The following is an 18,946-nucleotide window of genomic DNA, read 5'->3' as shown; positions in this document are numbered from 1 at the left end:
CCCCCTCCTCAGGGTGCAGTGTTGGAGCCCCCCTCCTCAGGGTGCAGTGTTGGAGCCCCCCTCCTCAGGGTGCAGTGTTGGAGCCCCCCTCCTCAGGGTGCAGTGTTGGAGCCCCCCTCCTCAGGGTGCAGTGTTGGGCCCCCCTCCTCAGGGTGCAGTGTTGGAGCCCCCCTCCTCAGGGTGCAGTGTTGGAGCCCCCTCCTCAGGGTGCAGTGTTGGGCCCCCCTCCTCAGGGTGCAGTGTTGGAGCCCCCCTCCTCAGGGTGCAGTGTTGGAGCCCCCCTCCTCAGGGTGCAGTGTTGGGGCCCCCCTCCTCAAGGTGCAGTGTTGGGGCCCCCTCCTCAGGGTGCAGTGTTGGAGCCCCCCTCCTCAGGGTGCAGTGTTGGGGCCCCCCTCCTCAGGGTGCAGTGTTGGGGCCCCCTCCTCAGGGTGCAGTGTTGGAGCCCCCCTCCTCAGGGTGCAGTGTTGGAGCCCCCTCCTCAGGGTGCAGTGTTGAAGCCCCCCTCCTCAGGGTGCAGTGTTGGGCCCCCCTCCTCAGGGTGCAGTGTTGGGGCCCCCCTCCTCAGGGTGCAGTGTTGGGGCCCCCCTCCTCAGGGTGCAGTGTTGGGGCCCCCCTCCTCAGGGTGCAGTGTTGGGGCCCCCCTCCTCAGGGTGCAGTGTTGGGGCCCCCCTCCTCAGGGTGCAGTGTTGGGGCCCCCTCCTCAGGGTGCAGTGTTGGGGCCCCCTCCTGTTTTTGCTCTACACAATCCTAGGGCAGACGATCAGTGGGATTGATTTCATGGTCCACCTTTATGCTGATGAGCCTCTCGCTGTCCTGAGTATGTCGCCGTCTCAGCGGTCACGTCCTCTCTCCTGTAGAGTGTAAGCTCTTATGGTCAGCAGTGTCTCTCCTGTAGAGTGTAAGCTCTTATGGTCAGCAGTGTCTCTCCTGTAGAGTGTAAGCTCTTATGGTCAGCAGTGTCCTCTCTCCTGTAGAGTGTAAGCTCTTATGGTCAGCAGTGTCCTCTCTCCTGTAGAGTGTAAGCTCTTATGGTCAGCAGTGCCCTCTCTCCTGTAGAGTGTAAGCTCTTATGGTCAGCAGGGTCCTCTCTCCTGTAGAGTGTAAGCTCTTATGGTCAGCAGTGCCCTCTCTCCTGTAGAGTGTAAGCTCTTATGGTCAGCAGTGTCTCTCCTGTAGAGTGTAAGCTCTTATGATCAGCAGTGTCTCTCCTGTAGAGTGTAAGCTCTTATGGTCAGCAGTGTCTCTCCTGTAGAGTGTAAGCTCTTATGGTCAGCAGTGTCTCTCCTGTAGAGTGTAAGCTCTTATGGTCAGCAGTGTCCTCTCTCCTGTAGAGTGTAAGCTCTTATGGTCAGCAGTGTCTCTCCTGTAGAGTGTAAGCTCTTATGGTCAGCAGGGTCCTCTCTCCTGTAGAGTGTAAGCTCTTATGGTCAGCAGGGTCCTCTCTCCTGTAGAGTGTAAGCTCTTATGGTCAGCAGTGTCCTCTCTCCTGTAGAGTGTAAGCTCTTATGGTCAGCAGTGCCCTCTCTCCTGTAGAGTGTAAGCTCTTATGGTCAGCGGTGTCTCTCCTGTAGAGTGTAAGCTCTTATGGTCAGCAGTGTCTCTCCTGTAAAATGTAAGCTCTTATGGTCAGCAGTGTCTCTCCTGTAGAGTGTAAGCTCTTATGGTCAGCAGTGTCCTCTCTCCTGTAGAGTGTAAGCTCTTATGGTCAGCAGTGTCCTCTCTCCTGTAGAGTGTAAGCTCTTATGGTCAGCAGTGTCCTCTCTCCTGTAGAGTGTAAGCTCTTATGGTCAGCAGTGTCTCTCCTGTAGAGTGTAAGCTCTTATGGTCAGCAGTGTCTCTCCTGTAGAGTGTAAGCTCTTATGGTCAGCAGTGTCCTCTCTCCTGTAGAGTGTAAGCTCTTATGGTCAGCAGTGTCTCTCCTGTAGAGTGTAAGCTCTTATGGTCAGCAGTGTCTCTCCTGTAGAGTGTAAGCTCTTATGGTCAGCAGTGTCCTCTCTCCTGTAGAGTGTAAGCTCTTATGGTCAGCAGTGTCTCCCCTGTAGAGTGTAAGCTCTTATGGTCAGCGGTGTCCTCTCTCCTGTAGAGTGTAAGCTCTTATGGTCAGCAGTGTCCTCTCTCCTGTAGAGTGTAAGCTCTTATGGTCAGCAGTGTCTCTCCTGTAGAGTGTAAGCTCTTATGATCAGCAGTGTCTCTCCTGTAGAGTGTAAGCTCTTATGGTCAGCAGTGTCCTCTCTCCTGTAGAGTGTAAGCTCTTATGGTCAGCAGTGTCTCTCCTGTAGAGTGTTAGCTCTTATGGTCAGCAGTGTCTCTCCTGTAGAGTGTAAGCTCTTATGGTCAGCAGTGTCCTCTCTCCTGTAGAGTGTAAGCTCTTATGGTCAGCAGTGTCTCTCCTGTAGAGTGTAAGCTCTTATGGTCAGCAGGGTCTCTCCTGTAGAGTGTAAGCTCTTATGGTCAGCAGTGTCCTCTCTCCTGTAGAGTGTAAGCTCTTATGGTCAGCAGTGTCTCTCCTGTAGAGTGTAAGCTCTTATGGTCAGCGGTCACGTCCTCTCTCCTGTAGAGTGTAAGCTCTTATGGTCAGCGGTGTCTCTCCTGTAGAGTGTAAGCTCTTATGATCAGCAGTGTCTCTCCTGTAGAGTGTAAGCTCTTATGGTCAGCAGTGTCTCTCCTGTAGAGTGTAAGCTCTTATGGTCAGCAGTGTCCTCTCTCCTGTAGAGTGTAAGCTCTTATGGTCAGCAGTGTCTCTCCTGTAGAGTGTAAGCTCTTATGGTCAGCAGTGTCCTCTCTCCTGTAGAGTGTAAGCTCTCATGGTCAGTGGTGTCTCTCCTGTAGAGTGTAAGCTCTTATGGTCAGCAGTGTCTCTCCTGTAGAGTGTAAGCTCTTATGGTCAGCGGTGTCCTCTCTCCTGTAGAGTGTAAGCTCTTATGGTCAGCAGTGTCCTCTCTCCTGTAGAGTGTAAGCTCTTATGGTCAGCAGTGTCCTCTCTCCTGTAGAGTGTAAGCTCTTATGGTCAGCAGTGTCTCTCCTGTAGAGTGTAAGCTCTTATGGTCAGCAGTGTCTCTCCTGTAGAGTGTAAGCTCTTATGATCAGCAGTGTCCTCTCTCCTGTAGAGTGTAAGCTCTTATGGTCAGCACTGTCCTCTCTCCTGTAGAGTGTAAGCTCTTATGGTCAGCAGTGTCCTCTCTCCTGTAGAGTGTAAGCTCTTATGGTCAGCAGTGTCCTCTCTCCTGTAGAGTGTAAGCTCTCATGGTCAGCAGTGTCTCTCCTGTAGAGTGTAAGCTCTTATGGTCAGCGGTGTCTCTCCTGTAGAGTGTAAGCTCTTATGGTCAGCAGTGTCTCTCCTGTAAAATGTAAGCTCTTATGGTCAGCAGTGTCTCTCCTGTAGAGTGTAAGCTCTTATGGTCAGCAGTGTCTCTCCTGTAGAGTGTAAGCTCTTATGGTCAGCTGTGTCTCTCCTGTAGAGTGTAAGCTCTTATGGTCAGCAGTGTCTCTCCTGTAGAGTGTAAGCTCTTATGGTCAGCAGTGTCTCTCCTGTAGAGTGTAAGCTCTTATGGTCAGCAGTGTCTCTCCTGTAGAGTGTAAGCTCTTATGGTCAGCAGTGTCCTCTCTCCTGTAGAGTGTAAGCTCTTATGGTCAGCAGTGTCTCTCCTGTAGAGTGTAAGCTCTTATGGTCAGCAGTGTCCTCTCTCCTGTAGAGTGTAAGCTCTTATGGTCAGCAGGGTCCTCTCTCCTGTAGAGTGTAAGCTCTTATGGTCAGCAGTGTCTCTCTCCTGTAGAGTGTAAGCTCTTATGGTCAGCAGTGTCTCTCCTGTAGAGTGTAAGCTCTTATGGTCAGCAGTGTCTCTCCTGTAGAGTGTAAGCTCTTATGGTCAGCAGTGTCCTCTCTCCTGTAGAGTGTAAGCTCTTATGGTCAGCAGTGTCCTCTCTCCTGTAGAGTGTAAGCTCTTATGGTCAGCAGTGTCTCTCCTGTAGAGTGTAAGCTCTTATGGTCAGCAGTGTCCTCTCTCCTGTAGAGTGTAAGCTCTTATGGTCAGCAGTGTCTCTCCTGTAGAGTGTAAGCTCTTATGGTCAGCAGTGTCCTCTCTCCTGTAGAGTGTAAGCTCTTATGGTCAGCAGTGTCTCTCCTGTAGAGTGTAAGCTCTTATGGTCAGCAGTGTCTCTCCTGTAGAGTGTAAGCTCTTATGATCAGCAGTGTCTCTCCTGTAGAGTGTAAGCTCTTATGATCAGCAGTGTCTCTCCTGTAGAGTGTAAGCTCTTATGGTCAGCAGTGTCCTCTCTCCTGTAGAGTGTAAGCTCTTATGGTCAGCAGTGTCTCTCCTGTAGAGTGTTAGCTCTTATGGTCAGCAGTGTCTCTCCTGTAGAGTGTAAGCTCTTATGGTCAGCAGGGTCCTCTCTCCTGTAGAGTGTAAGCTCTTATGGTCAGCAGTGTCTCTCCTGTAGAGTGTAAGCTCTTATGGTCAGCAGGGTCTCTCCTGTAGAGTGTAAGCTCTTATGGTCAGCAGTGTCCTCTCTCCTGTAGAGCGTAAGCTCTTATGGTCAGCAGTGTCTCTCCTGTAGAGTGTAAGCTCTTATGGTCAGCAGTGTCTCTCCTGTAGAGTGTAAGCTCTTATGGTCAGCGGTCACGTCCTCTCTCCTGTAGAGTGTAAGCTCTTATGGTCAGCGGTGTCTCTCCTGTAGAGTGTAAGCTCTTATGATCAGCAGTGTCTCTCCTGTAGAGTGTAAGCTCTTATGGTCAGCAGTGTCTCTCCTGTAGAGTGTAAGCTCTTATGGTCAGCAGTGTCCTCTCTCCTGTAGAGTGTAAGCTCTTATGGTCAGCAGTGTCTCTCCTGTAGAGTGTAAGCTCTTATGGTCAGCAGTGTCCTCTCTCCTGTAGAGTGTAAGCTCTCATGGTCAGTGGTGTCTCTCCTGTAGAGTGTAAGCTCTTATGGTCAGCAGTGTCTCTCCTGTAGAGTGTAAGCTCTTATGGTCAGCGGTGTCCTCTCTCCTGTAGAGTGTAAGCTCTTATGGTCAGCAGTGTCCTCTCTCCTGTAGAGTGTAAGCTCTTATGGTCAGCAGTGTCCTCTCTCCTGTAGAGTGTAAGCTCTTATGGTCAGCAGTGTCTCTCCTGTAGAGTGTAAGCTCTTATGGTCAGCAGTGTCTCTCCTGTAGAGTGTAAGCTCTTATGGTCAGCAGTGTCCTCTCTCCTGTAGAGTGTAAGCTCTTATGGTCAGCAGTGTCCTCTCTCCTGTAGAGTGTAAGCTCTTATGGTCAGCAGTGTCCTCTCTCCTGTAGAGTGTAAGCTCTCATGGTCAGCAGTGTCTCTCCTGTAGAGTGTAAGCTCTTATGGTCAGCGGTGTCTCTCCTGTAGAGTGTAAGCTCTTATGGTCAGCAGTGTCTCTCCTGTAAAATGTAAGCTCTTATGGTCAGCAGTGTCTCTCCTGTAGAGTGTAAGCTCTTATGGTCAGCAGTGTCTCTCCTGTAGAGTGTAAGCTCTTATGATCAGCAGTGTCCTCTCTCCTGTAGAGTGTAAGCTCTTATGGTCAGCAGTGTCTCTCCTGTAGAGTGTAAGCTCTTATGGTCAGCAGTGTCCTCTCTCCTGTAGAGTGTAAGCTCTTATGGTCAGCAGTGTCTCTCCTGTAGAGTGTAAGCTCTTATGGTCAACGGTGTCCTCTCTCCTGTAGAGTGTAAGCTCTTATGGTCAGCAGTGTCTCTCCTGTAGAGTGTAAGCTCTTATGGTCAGCAGTGTCCTCTCTCCTGTAGAGTGTAAGCTCTTATGGTCAGCTGTGTCTCTCCTGTAGAGTGTAAGCTCTTATGGTCAGCAGTGTCTCTCCTGTAGAGTGTAAGCTCTTATGGTCAGCAGTGTCTCTCCTGTAGAGTGTAAGCTCTTATGGTCAGCAGTGTCTCTCCTGTAGAGTGTAAGCTCTTATGGTCAGCAGTGTCCTCTCTCCTGTAGAGTGTAAGCTCTTATGGTCAGCAGTGTCTCTCCTGTAGAGTGTAAGCTCTTATGGTCAGCAGTGTCCTCTCTCCTGTAGAGTGTAAGCTCTTATGGTCAGCTGTGTCTCTCCTGTAGAGTGTAAGCTCTTATGGTCAGCAGTGTCTCTCCTGTAGAGTGTAAGCTCTTATGGTCAGCAGTGTCTCTCCTGTAGAGTGTAAGCTCTTATGGTCAGCAGTGTCTCTCCTGTAGAGTGTAAGCTCTTATGGTCAGCAGTGTCCTCTCTCCTGTAGAGTGTAAGCTCTTATGGTCAGCAGGGTCCTCTCTCCTGTAGAGTGTAAGCTCTTATGGTCAGCAGTGTCTCTCTCCTGTAGAGTGTAAGCTCTTATGGTCAGCAGTGTCTCTCCTGTAGAGTGTAAGCTCTTATGGTCAGCAGTGTCTCTCCTGTAGAGTGTAAGCTCTTATGGTCAGCAGTGTCCTCTCTCCTGTAGAGTGTAAGCTCTTATGGTCAGCAGTGTCCTCTCTCCTGTAGAGTGTAAGCTCTTATGGTCAGCAGTGTCTCTCCTGTAGAGTGTAAGCTCTTATGGTCAGCAGTGTCCTCTCTCCTGTAGAGTGTAAGCTCTTATGGTCAGCAGTGTCTCTCCTGTAGAGTGTAAGCTCTTATGGTCAGCAGTGTCCTCTCTCCTGTAGAGTGTAAGCTCTTATGGTCAGCAGTGTCCTCTCTCCTGTAGAGTGTAAGCTCTTATGGTCAGCAGTGTCTCTCCTGTAGAGTGTAAGCTCTTATGGTCAGCAGTGTCTCTCCTGTAGAGTGTAAGCTCTTATGATCAGCAGTGTCTCTCCTGTAGAGTGTAAGCTCTTATGATCAGCAGTGTCTCTCCTGTAGAGTGTAAGCTCTTATGATCAGCAGTGTCTCTCCTGTAGAGTGTAAGCTCTTATGATCAGCAGTGTCTCTCCTGTAGAGCGTAAGCTCTTATGGTCAGCAGTGTCTCTCCTGTAGAGTGTAAGCTCTTATGGTCAGCAGTGTCCTCTCTCCTGTAGAGCGTAAGCTCTTATGGTCAGCAGTGTCTCTCCTGTAGAGTGTAAGCTCTTATGGTCAGCAGTGTCCTCTCTCCTGTAGAGTGTAAGCTCTTATGGTCAGCAGTGTCCTCTCTCCTGTAGAGTGTAAGCTCTTATGGTCAGCAGTGTCCTCTCCTGTAGAGTGTAAGCTCTTATGGTCAGCAGTGTCTCTCCTGTAGAGTGTAAGCTCTTATGGTCAGCAGTGTCTCTCCTGTAGAGTGTAAGCTCTTATGGTCAGCAGTGTCTCTCCTGTAGAGTGTAAGCTCTTATGGTCAGCAGTGTCCTCTCTCCTGTAGAGTGTAAGCTCTTATGGTCAGCAGTGTCCTCTCTCCTGTAGAGTGTAAGCTCTTATGGTCAGCAGTGTCTCTCCTGTAGAGTGTAAGCTCTTATGGTCAGCAGTGTCCTCTCTCCTGTAGAGTGTAAGCTCTTATGGTCAGCAGTGTCCTCTCTCCTGTAGAGTGTAAGCTCTTATGGTCAGCAGTGTCTCTCCTGTAGAGTGTAAGCTCTTATGGTCAGCGGTGTCTCTCCTGTAGAGTGTAAGCTCTTATGGTCAGCGGTGTCTCTCCTGTAGAGTGTAAGCTCTTATGGTCAGCAGTGTCTCTCCTGTAGAGTGTAAGCTCTTATGGTCAGCAGTGTCTCTCCTGTAGAGTGTAAGCTCTTATGATCAGCAGTGTCTCTCCTGTAGAGTGTAAGCTCTTATGGTCAGCAGTGTCTCTCCTGTAGAGTGTAAGCTCTTAGGGTCAGCAGTGTCCTCTCTCCTGTAGAGTGTAAGCTCTTATGGTCAGCAGTGTCTCTCCTGTAGAGTGTAAGCTCTTATGGTCAGCAGTGTCTCTCCTGTAGAGTGTAAGCTCTTATGGTCAGCAGTGTCCTCTCTCCTGTAGAGTGTAAGCTCTTATGGTCAGCAGTGTCTCTCCTGTAGAGTGTAAGCTCTTATGGTCAGCAGTGTCTCTCCTGTAGAGTGTAAGCTCTTATGGTCAGCAGGGTCCTCTCTCCTGTAGAGTGTAAGCTCTTATGGTCAGTGGTGTCTCTCCTGTAGAGTGTAAGCTCTTATGGTCAGCAGTGTCCTCTCCTGTAGAGTGTAAGCTCTTATGGTCAGCAGTGTCTCTCCTGTAGAGTGTAAGCTCTTATGGTCAGCAGTGTCTCTCCTGTAGAGTGTAAGCTCTTATGGTCAGCAGTGTCTCTCCTGTAGAGTGTAAGCTCTTATGATCAGCAGTGTCCTCTCTCCTGTAGAGTGTAAGCTCTTATGGTCAGCAGGGTCCTCTCTCCTGTAGAGTGTAAGCTCTTATGGTCAGCAGTGTCTCTCTCCTGTAGAGTGTAAGCTCTTATGGTCAGCAGTGTCTCTCCTGTAGAGTGTAAGCTCTTATGGTCAGCAGTGTCTCTCCTGTAGAGTGTAAGCTCTTATGGTCAGCAGTGTCCTCTCTCCTGTAGAGTGTAAGCTCTTATGGTCAGCAGTGTCTCTCCTGTAGAGTGTAAGCTCTTATGGTCAGCAGTGTCCTCTCTCCTGTAGAGTGTAAGCTCTTATGGTCAGCAGTGTCCTCTCTCCTGTAGAGTGTAAGCTCTTATGGTCAGCAGTGTCTCTCCTGTAGAGTGTAAGCTCTTATGGTCAGCAGTGTCTCTCTCCTGTAGAGTGTAAGCTCTTATGATCAGCAGTGTCTCTCCTGTAGAGTGTAAGCTCTTATGATCAGCAGTGTCTCTCCTGTAGAGTGTAAGCTCTTATGATCAGCAGTGTCTCTCCTGTAGAGTGTAAGCTCTTATGGTCAGCAGTGTCCTCTCTCCTGTAGAGTGTAAGCTCTTATGGTCAGCAGTGTCTCTCCTGTAGAGTGTAAGCTCTTATGGTCAGCAGTGTCTCTCCTGTAGAGTGTAAGCTCTTATGGTCAGCAGTGTCCTCTCTACTGTAGAGTGTAAGCTCTTATGGTCAGCAGTGTCCTCTCTCCTGTAGAGTGTAAGCTCTTATGGTCAGCAGTGTCCTCTCTCCTGTAGAGTGTAAGCTCTTATGGTCAGCAGTGTCTCTCCTGTAGAGTGTAAGCTCTTATGGTCAGCAGTGTCTCTCCTGTAGAGTGTAAGCTCTTATGGTCAGCAGTGTCTCTCCTGTAGAGTGTAAGCTCTTATGGTCAGCAGTGTCCTCTCTCCTGTAGAGTGTAAGCTCTTATGGTCAGCAGTGTCTCTCCTGTAGAGTGTAAGCTCTTATGGTCAGCAGTGTCTCTCCTGTAGAGTGTTAGCTCTTATGGTCAGCAGTGTCTCTCCTGTAGAGTGTAAGCTCTTATGGTCAGCAGTGTCCTCTCTCCTGTAGAGTGTAAGCTCTTATGGTCAGCAGTGTACTCTCTCCTGTAGAGTGTAAGCTCTTATGGTCAGCAGTGTCCTCTCTCTTGTAGTGTAAGCTCTTATGGTCAGCAGTGTCTCTCCTGTAGAGTGTAAGCTCTTATGGTCAGCGGTGTCTCTCCTGTAGAGTGTAAGCTCTTATGGTCAGCAGTGTCTCTCCTGTAGAGTGTAAGCTCTTATGATCAGCAGTGTCTCTCCTGTAGAGTGTAAGCTCTTATGGTCAGCAGTGTCTCTCCTGTAGAGTGTAAGCTCTTAGGGTCAGCAGTGTCCTCTCTCCTGTAGAGTGTAAGCTCTTATGGTCAGCAGTGTCTCTCCTGTAGAGTGTAAGCTCTTATGGTCAGCAGTGTCTCTCCTGTAGAGTGTAAGCTCTTATGGTCAGCAGTGTCCTCTCTCCTGTAGAGTGTAAGCTCTTATGGTCAGCAGTGTCTCTCCTGTAGAGTGTAAGCTCTTATGGTCAGCAGTGTCTCTCCTGTAGAGTGTAAGCTCTTATGGTCAGCAGTGTCCTCTCTCCTGTAGAGTGTAAGCTCTTATGGTCAGCAGTGTCCTCTCTCCTGTAGAGTGTAAGCTCTTATGGTCAGCAGTGTCTCTCCTGTAGAGTGTAAGCTCTTATGGTCAGCAGGGTCCTCTCTCCTGTAGAGTGTAAGCTCTTATGGTCAGCAGTGTCTTCTCTCCTGTAGAGTGTAAGCTCTTATGGTCAGCAGTGTCTCTCCTGTAGAGTGTAAGCTCTTATGGTCAGCAGTGTCTCTCCTGTAGAGTGTAAGCTCTTATGGTCAGCGGGGTCCTCTCTCCTGTAGAGTGTAAGCTCTTATGGTCAGCAGTGTCCTCTCTCCTGTAGAGTGTAAGCTCTTATGGTCAGCAGTGTCTCTCCTGTAGAGTGTAAGCTCTTATGGTCAGCAGTGTCTCTCCTGTAGAGTGTAAGCTCTTATGGTCAGCAGTGTCCTCTCTCCTGTAGAGTGTAAGCTCTTATGGTCAGCAGTGTCTCTCCTGTAGAGTGTAAGCTCTTATGGTCAGCAGTGTCCTCTCTCCTGTAGAGTGTAAGCTCTTATGGTCAGCAGTGTCCTCTCTCCTGTAGAGTGTAAGCTCTTATGGTCAGCAGTGTCCTCTCTCCTGTAGAGTGTAAGCTCTTATGGTCAGCAGTGTCCTCTCTCCTGTAGAGTGTAAGCTCTTATGGTCAGCAGTGTCCTCTCTCCTGTAGAGTGTAAGCTCTTATGGTCAGCAGTGTCCTCTCTCCTGTAGAGTGTAAGCTCTTATGGTCAGCAGTGTCCTCTCTCCTGTAGAGTGTAAGCTCTTATGGTCAGCAGTGTCTCTCCTGTAGAGTGTAAGCTCTTATGGTCAGCAGTGTCTCTCCTGTAGAGTGTAAGCTCTTATGATCAGCAGTGTCTCTCTTGTAGAGTGTAAGCTCTTATGGTCAGCAGTGTCCTCTCTCCTGTAGAGTGTAAGCTCTTATGGTCAGCAGTGTCTCTCCTGTAGAGTGTAAGCTCTTATGGTCAGCAGTGTCTCTCCTGTAGAGTGTAAGCTCTTATGGTCAGCAGTGTCTCTCCTGTAGAGTGTAAGCTCTTATGGTCAGCAGTGTCTCTCCTGTAGAGTGTAAGCTCTTATGGTCAGCAGTGTCTCTCCTGTAGAGTGTAAGCTCTTATGGTCAGCAGGGTCCTCTCTCCTGTAGAGTGTAAGCTCTTATGGTCAGCAGTGTCTCTCCTGTAGAGTGTAAGCTCTTATGGTCAGCAGTGTCTCTCCTGTAGAGTGTAAGCTCTTATGATCAGCAGTGTCTCTCCTGTAGAGTGTAAGCTCTTATGGTCAGCAGTGTCTCTCCTGTAGAGTGTAAGCTCTTATGGTCAGCAGTGTCCTCTCTCTTGTAGAGTGTAAGCTCTTATGGTCAGCAGTGTCTCTCCTGTAGAGTGTAAGCTCTTATGGTCAGCAGTGTCCTCTCTCCTGTAGAGTGTAAGCTCTTATGGTCAGCAGTGTCTCTCCTGTAGAGTGTAAGCTCTTATGGTCAGCAGTGTCCTCTCTCCTGTAGAGTGTAAGCTCTTATGGTCAGCAGGGTCCTCTCTCCTGTAGAGTGTAAGCTCTTATGGTCAGCAGTGTCTCTCCTGTAGAGTGTAAGCTCTTATGGTCAGCAGTGTCCTCTCTCCTGTAGAGTGTAAGCTCTTGTGATCAGCAGTGTCCTCTCTCCTGTAGAGTGTAAGCTCTTATGGTCAGCAGTGTCCTCTCTCCTGTAGAGTGTAAGCTCTTATGGTCAGCAGTGTCTCTCCTGTAGAGTGTAAGCTCTTATGGTCAGCGGTGTCCTCTCTCCTGTAGAGTGTAAGCTCTTATGGTCAGCAGTGTCTCTCCTGTAGAGTGTAAGCTCTTATGGTCAGCAGTGTCTCTCCTGTAGAGTGTAAGCTCTTATGGTCAGCAGTGTCCTCTCTCCTGTAGAGTGTAAGCTCTTATGGTCAGCAGTGTCTCTCCTGTAGAGTGTAAGCTCTTATGGTCAGCAGTGTCTCTCCTGTAGAGTGTAAGCTCTTATGGTCAGCAGGGTCCTCTCTCCTGTAGAGTGTAAGCTCTTATGGTCAGCAGTGTCTCTCCTGTAGAGTGTAAGCTCTTATGGTCAGCAGTGTCTCTCCTGTAGAGTGTAAGCTCTTATGGTCAGCAGTGTCTCTCCTGTAGAGTGTAAGCTCTTATGGTCAGCAGGGTCCTCTCTCCTGTAGAATGTAAGCTCTTATGGTCAGCAGGGTCCTCTCTCCTGTAGAGTGTAAGCTCTTATGGTCAGCAGTGTCTCTCCTGTAGAGTGTAAGCTCTTATGGTCAGCAGTGTCCTCTCTCCTGTAGAGTGTAAGCTCTTATGGTCAGCAGTGTCTCTCCTGTAGAGTGTAAGCTCTTATGGTCAGCAGTGTCCTCTCTCCTGTAGAGTGTAAGCTCTTATGGTCAGCAGTGTCTCTCCTGTAGAGTGTAAGCTCTTATGGTCAGCAGTGTCCTCTCTCCTGTAGAGTGTAAGCTCTTATGGTCAGCAGTGTCTCTCCTGTAGAGTGTAAGCTCTTATGGTCAGCAGTGTCTCTCCTGTAGAGTGTAAGCTCTTATGGTCAGCGGTGTCTCTCCTGTAGAGTGTAAGCTCTTATGGTCAGCAGTGTCCTCTCTCCTGTAGAGTGTAAGCTCTTATGGTCAGCAGTGTCCTCTCTCCTGTAGAGTGTAAGCTCTTATGGTCAGCAGTGTCTCTCCTGTAGAGTGTAAGCTCTTATGGTCAGCAGTGTCTCTCCTGTAGAGTGTAAGCTCTTATGGTCAGCGGTGTCTCTCCTGTAGAGTGTAAGCTCTTATGGTCAGCAGTGTCCTCTCTCCTGTAGAGTGTAAGCTCTTATGGTCAGCAGTGTCCTCTCTCCTGTAGAGTGTAAGCTCTTATGGTCAGCAGTGTCCTCTCCTGTAGAGTGTAAGCTCTTATGGTCAGCAGTGTCTCTCCTGTAGAGTGTAAGCTCTTATGGTCAGCAGTGTCTCTCCTGTAGAGTGTAAGCTCTTATGGTCAGCAGTGTCTCTCCTGTAGAGTGTAAGCTCTTATGGTCAGCAGTGTCCTCTCTCCTGTAGAGTGTAAGCTCTTATGGTCAGCAGTGTCTCTCCTGTAGAGTGTAAGCTCTTATGGTCAGCAGTGTCCTCTCTCCTGTAGAGTGTAAGCTCTTATGGTCAGCAGTGTCTCTCCTGTAGAGTGTAAGCTCTTATGGTCAGCAGTGTCCTCTCTCCTGTAGAGTGTAAGCTCTTATGGTCAGCAGTGTCCTCTCTCCTGTAGAGTGTAAGCTCTTATGGTCAGCAGTGTCTCTCCTGTAGAGTGTAAGCTCTTATGATCAGCAGTGTCTCTCCTGTAGAGTGTAAGCTCTTATGGTCAGCAGTGTCTCTCCTGTAGAGTGTAAGCTCTTATGGTCAGCAGTGTCCTCTCTCCTGTAGAGTGTAAGCTCTTATGGTCAGCAGTGTCTCTCCTGTAGAGTGTAAGCTCTTATGGTCAGCAGTGTCTCTCCTGTAGAGTGTAAGCTCTTATGGTCAGCAGTGTCTCTCCTGTAGAGTGTAAGCTCTTATGGTCAGCAGTGTCTCTCCTGTAGAGTGTAAGCTCTTATGGTCAGCAGTGTCCTCTCTCCTGTAGAGTGTAAGCTCTTATGGTCAGCAGTGTCCTCTCTCCTGTAGAGTGTAAGCTCTTATGATCAGCAGTGTCTCTCCTGTAGAGTGTAAGCTCTTATGGTCAGCGGGGTCCCCTCTCCTGTAGAGTGTAAGCTCTTATGGTCAGCAGTGTCTCTCCTGTAGAGTGTAAGCTCTTATGGTCAGCAGTGTCTCTCCTGTAGAGTGTAAGCTCTTATGGTCAGCAGTGTCCTCTCTCCTGTAGAGTGTAAGCTCTTATGGTCAGCAGTGTCTCTCCTGTAGAGTGTAAGCTCTTATGGTCAGCAGTCTCTCTCCTGTAGAGTGTAAGCTCTTATGGTCAGCAGTGTCCTCTCTCCTGTAGAGTGTAAGCTCTTATGGTCAGCAGTGTCTCTCCTGTAGAGTGTAAGCTCTTATGGTCAGCAGTGTCCTCTCTCCTGTAGAGTGTAAGCTCTTATGGTCAGCAGTGTCCTCTCTCCTGTAGAGTGTAAGCTCTTATGGTCAGCAGTGTCTCTCCTGTAGAGTGTAAGCTCTTATGGTCAGCAGTGTCCTCTCTCCTGTAGAGTGTAAGCTCTTATGGTCAGCAGTGTCTCTCCTGTAGAGTGTAAGCTCTTATGATCAGCAGTGTCCTCTCTCCTGTAGAGTGTAAGCTCTTATGGTCAGCACTGTCCTCTCTCCTGTAGAGTGTAAGCTCTTATGGTCAGCAGTGTCTCTCCTGTAGAGTGTAAGCTCTTATGGTCAGCAGTGTCCTCTCTCCTGTAGAGTGTAAGCTCTTATGGTCAGCAGTGTCCTCTCTCCTGTAGAGTGTAAGCTCTTATGATCAGCAGTGTCTCTCCTGTAGAGTGTAAGCTCTTATGGTCAGCGGGGTCCCCTCTCCTGTAGAGTGTAAGCTCTTATGGTCAGCAGTGTCTCTCCTGTAGAGTGTAAGCTCTTATGGTCAGCAGTGTCTCTCCTGTAGAGTGTAAGCTCTTATGGTCAGCGGGGTCTCTCCTGTAGAGTGTAAGCTCTTATGATCAGCAGTGTCTCTCCTGTAGAGTGTAAGCTCTTATGGTCAGCAGTGTCTCTCCTGTAGAGTGTAAGCTCTTATGATCAGCAGTGTCCTCTCTCCTGTAGAGTGTAAGCTCTTATGGTCAGCAGTGTCCTCTCTCCTGTAGAGTGTAAGCTCTTATGATCAGCGGTGTCCTCTCTCCTGTAGAGTGTAAGCTCTTATGATCAGCAGTGTCCTCTCTCCTGTAGAGTGTAAGCTCTTATGGTCAGCAGTGTCCTCTCTCCTGTAGAGTGTAAGCTCTTATGATCAGCAGTGTCCTCTCTCCTGTAGAGTGTAAGCTCTTATGGTCAGCGGGGTCTCTCCTGTAGAGTGTAAGCTCTTATGGTCAGCGGGGTCTCTCCTGTAGAGTGTAAGCTCTTATGGTCAGCAGTGTCTCTCCTGTAGAGTGTAAGCTCTTATGATCAGCAGTGTCTCTCCTGTAGAGTGTAAGCTCTTATGGTCAGCAGTGTCTCTCCTGTAGAGTGTAAGCTCTTATGGTCAGCAGTGTCCTCTCTCCTGTAGAGTGTAAGCTCTTATGGTCAGCGGGGTCTCTCCTGTAGAGTGTAAGCTCTTATGATCAGCAGTGTCCTCTCTCCTGTAGAGTGTAAGCTCTTATGGTCAGCAGTGTCCTCTCTCCTGTAGAGTGTAAGCTCTTATGATCAGCAGTGTCCTCTCTCCTGTAGAGTGTAAGCTCTTATGGTCAGCGGGGTCTCTCCTGTAGAGTGTAAGCTCTTATGGTCAGCGGGGTCTCTCCTGTAGAGTGTAAGCTCTTATGGTCAGCAGTGTCTCTCCTGTAGAGTGTAAGCTCTTATGATCAGCAGTGTCTCTCCTGTAGAGTGTAAGCTCTTATGGTCAGCAGTGTCTCTCCTGTAGAGTGTAAGCTCTTATGGTCAGCAGTGTCCTCTCTCCTGTAGAGCGTAAGCTCTTATGGTCAGCAGTGTCTCTCCTGTAGAGTGTAAGCTCTTATGGTCAGCGGGGTCTCTCCTGTAGAGTGTAAGCTCTTATGGTCAGCAGTGTCTCTCCTGTAGAGTGTAAGCTCTTATGGTCAGCAGTGTCTCTCCTGTAGAGTGTAAGCTCTTATGGTCAGCAGTGTCTCTCCTGTAGAGTGTAAGCTCTTATGGTCAGCCGTGTCCTCTCATGAGTTGTACTGCGCTGCGGATTATGTCGGGGCTATAATCATACATGTCTCGGACACACCCGGCTATATATCTCTCTACACCTCCTCCCTTCCTATATATGTGGGGACACTACACGCGTCTGCTTTATCCGCCCACATTTGGGGGTCGCCCCCGTTATTATAATACGATATAAATGGGATTTTTACCTTGCGCGCTCCAGCCGTCCCTATGACAACAGGCCCGGGAAAGTGGCGCCGGGTGATGACGTTATCAGGCCCAGCCCATCGGTGACGTCATCGGCTGCCGTCTCCGAGCAACCAGCAAAACATCGCTGAAGCTCCGGACAGGTGAGTTCCATGGCGCGCACACCCGGCCGGGTCACCAGCGTGAGTGGGGGGCGGGTGTCATGTATTGGGGTGTATCGGGGCGGGAGCACTAAACATATAGACACGTCCTACATGTCTGAACGGTCCTTGTGACTTCTATCTCTTCCCTCCAGGATGGCGTCCTGCACCGAGGGCCTGAGTGAGAGTCACCGGTCATCCCTCCTGCGAGGACAACCGGGCCGCCAAGCGCTGTCCAAACTGGAGATGTTGAAGAATGAATATCAAGAGCGAGCGCTGCGGGAAAAAGAGCAGAAGATGCTAAAGATGCTGCGGCAACAACGGGAGCGCAACTGCCAGCGGATCAACGGCTACAGCGCCACGCCCGCTCCCAATCGCCCGCCAGAGGAGAAGATCTGGGCCTCCAACTGGACGGTGGCCAAAAGGACATCCGGTGTGGACAGGGCGCACCCCCTCCAGCCGCTCCGTCACCGCAACGTATCCAACCTGCAGCGCGCTCCATCAGCTACTAGCGCAGGTATCCGGCACGCACCGCCGCATGTCCGCTCCAAGTCAGGGCCAAGTCAGACTGATTATTGGCAAGAGCTGGAGAAAAGCCAGTCTAATCTGGAGGCCGAAATCCGCAGGAAAGAGTCTGTACTCCGAGAGAAGCTGCGCAGAACGGAGGAAGAGCTGCGGCGCCTCCAGACGGAGAAGAAGGAGGCGGAACCGGAGGAAAGGAGAGCCGGAGAGATCCAGGACGCCAAGACCCGGCCGAGGAGAACCGTCACCAGCCTGAAGGAAGGCGGGGGCCGCCCCCCCTCCATAGAGCAGCACGGCGGGGGCCGCCCCCCCTCCATAGAGCAGCACGGCGGGGGCCGCCCCCCCTCCATAGAGCAGCACGGCGGGGGCCGCCCCCCCTCCATAGAGCAGCACGGCGGGGGCCGCCCCCCCTCCATAGAGCAGCACGGCGGGGGCCGCCCCCCCTCCATAGAGCAGCACGGCGGGGGCCGCCCCCCCTCCATAGAGCAGCACGGCGGGGGCCGCCCCCCCTCCATAGAGCAGCACGGCGGGGGCCGGGTGAAGCCTGCCGTACAGGGGGCTCCTCTCACTCATGTTCTAGACGCATTTCATCAGCTGAGACTTGTAACTCCAGGAGCCCCGAGCACTGGTCGTCCGTCTTCCCAGCAGGTAGAGGAGGGGGCATTGCTTGGCGTCGGCCCTCAGAGCCCCGGGCAGCAGCTGGTCCCGTGTCTGTGGTGTGGACGCCGTTTTACGGAGCATCGCCTGCAGAGACACCGCGCAGTATGTGAGAGGACGCACGGAGCCACCAGGAAAGTGTTTGACTCCTCTAAAGCCCGAGCCAAGGGAACAGATTTGGAGCAGTATCTGCACAAGGGGAGAGCGCCGGCCCCCCAGGTGAGCGACACCCCTTCTTACATTATTACGGGGCCACTGTTCTGCCTGGATAATGCGCTCATGTGAAACCGGCCAAACGCAGGATCCGTTTCCCCTTATATTGTGAGATGTAAAATTTGGTGTTTTTGGGAACGATCTTTCCCACTAAATGATTTTCCTATGAAATGTCGTCCACATTGCGGATAATTTTGTACTTGTGCTCGAGGGTAAACGCTGCAATCACGGTCCGGGGATAAGAACCAGAACTGCAGCGCAACGCAGCCAAATGTAGATCTGCCCCTTCCTCTCAGCCTCTCACCTCCTGCCTTGTCCCTCGTTCTCCCTCCTCCCGGCCTCTTCCCTCCAGTTGCCTGGTCCCTCGTTCTCCTTCTCTCCGGCTGCCCGGTCCCTCGTTCTCCTTCCCTCCGGCTGCCCGGTCCCTCGTTCTCCTTCCCTCCGGCTGCCCGGTCCCTCGTTCTCCTTCCCTCCGGCTGCCCGGTCCTCGTTCTCCTTCCTCTCGGCCTCTTACCTCCTGCCCGGTCCCTCGTTCTCCTTCCTTTCGGCCTCTTACCTCCTGCCTTGTCTCTCATTCTCCCTCCGGCTGCCCGGTTCCTCGTTCTCCTTCCCTCCGGCTGCCCGGTCCCTCATTCTCCTTCCCTCCGGCTGCCCGGTCCCTCGTTCTCCTTCCCTCCGGCTGCCCGGTCCCTCGTTCTCCTTCCCTCCGGCCTCTTACCTCCTGCCTTGTCCCTCGTTCTCCTTCCTCTCGGCCTCTCACCTCCTGCCTTGTCCCTCATTCTCCCTCCTCCCGGTCTCTTCCCTCCGGCTGCCCGGTCCCTCGTTCTCCTTCCCTCCAGCTGCCCCGTCCCTCGTTCTCCTTCCCTCCGGCTGCCCGGTCCCTCGTTCTCCTTCCCTCCGGCTGCCCGGTCCCTCGTTCTCCTTCCCTCCGGCTGCCCGGTCCCTCGTTCTCCTTCCCTCCGGCTGCCCGGTCCCTCGTTCTCCTTCCTCTCGGCCTCTCACCTCCTGCCCGGTCCCTCGTTCTCCTTCCTCTCGGCCTCTCACCTCCTGCCTTGTCCCTCATTCTCCCTCCTCCCGGCCTCTTCCCTCCGGCTGCCCGGTCCCTCGTTCTCCTTCCCTCCGGCTGCCCGGTCCCTCGTTCTCCTTCCCTCCGGCTGCCCGGTCCCTCGTTCTCCTTCCCTCCGGCTGCCCGGTCCCTCGTTCTCTTTCCTCTCGGCCTCTTACCTCCTGCCCGGTCCCTCGTTCTCCTTTCTTTCGGCCTCTTACCTCCTGCCTTGTCTCTCATTCTCCCTCCGGCTGCCCGGTCCCTCGTTCTCCTTCCCTCCGGCTGCCCGGTCCCTCGTTCTCCTTCCCTCCGGCTGCCCGGTCCCTCGTTCTCCTTCCCTCCGGCTGCCCGGTCCCTCGTTCTCCTTCCCTCCGGCTGCCCGGTCCTCGTTCTCCTTCCTCTCGGCCTCTTACCTCCTGCCCGGTCCCTCGTTCTCCTTCCTTTCGGCCTCTTACCTCCTGCCTTGTCTCTCATTCTCCCTCCGGCTGCCCGGTTCCTCGTTCTCCTTCCCTCCGGCTGCCCGGTCCCTCATTCTCCTTCCCTCCGGCTGCCCGGTCCCTCGTTCTCCTTCCCTCCGGCTGCCCGGTCCCTCGTTCTCCTTCCCTCCGGCCTCTTACCTCCTGCCTTGTCCCTCGTTCTCCTTCCTCTCGGC

The 18,946-nt window shown here is 51.6% G+C and overlaps 2 protein-coding genes across 3 annotated transcripts in view; one reads left to right on the top strand and one right to left on the bottom strand.

The window, feature by feature from the left end:
* The window catches only part of LOC142710032 (DNA mismatch repair protein Mlh3-like), a 79,697-nt gene extending 63,925 nt beyond the window's left edge, over positions 1 to 15,772 (bottom strand). The window contains exon 1 of the mRNA XM_075848520.1: positions 15,720 to 15,772. The gene's annotated coding sequence lies outside the window, so the exon portion shown is untranslated. The remainder of the gene's footprint in view (positions 1 to 15,719) is intronic.
* A 58-nt stretch (positions 15,773 to 15,830) lies between these two features.
* The window catches only part of LOC142710028 (uncharacterized), a 29,994-nt gene continuing 26,878 nt past the window's right edge, over positions 15,831 to 18,946 (top strand). The window contains exons 1-2 of one of the 2 annotated variants that reach the window (XM_075848515.1): positions 15,831 to 15,860; positions 16,013 to 17,255. In XM_075848515.1, coding sequence (XP_075704630.1) covers positions 16,014 to 17,255 — 1,242 coding nt within the window. In that variant the 5' untranslated portion in view covers positions 15,831 to 15,860; position 16,013. Of the gene's footprint in view, positions 15,900 to 16,012; positions 17,256 to 18,946 lie in introns of both variants that reach the window. The other variant, XM_075848516.1, reaches the window with a different exon arrangement.

This window comes from Rhinoderma darwinii, unplaced genomic scaffold (genome assembly GCF_050947455.1).
Source record: "Rhinoderma darwinii isolate aRhiDar2 unplaced genomic scaffold, aRhiDar2.hap1 Scaffold_421, whole genome shotgun sequence".
NCBI classification, from domain to species: domain Eukaryota; kingdom Metazoa; phylum Chordata; class Amphibia; order Anura; family Rhinodermatidae; genus Rhinoderma; species Rhinoderma darwinii.
The sequence above is the reverse complement of the archived record's forward strand: the minus strand, read 5'-3'. Positions and strand labels throughout refer to the sequence as shown.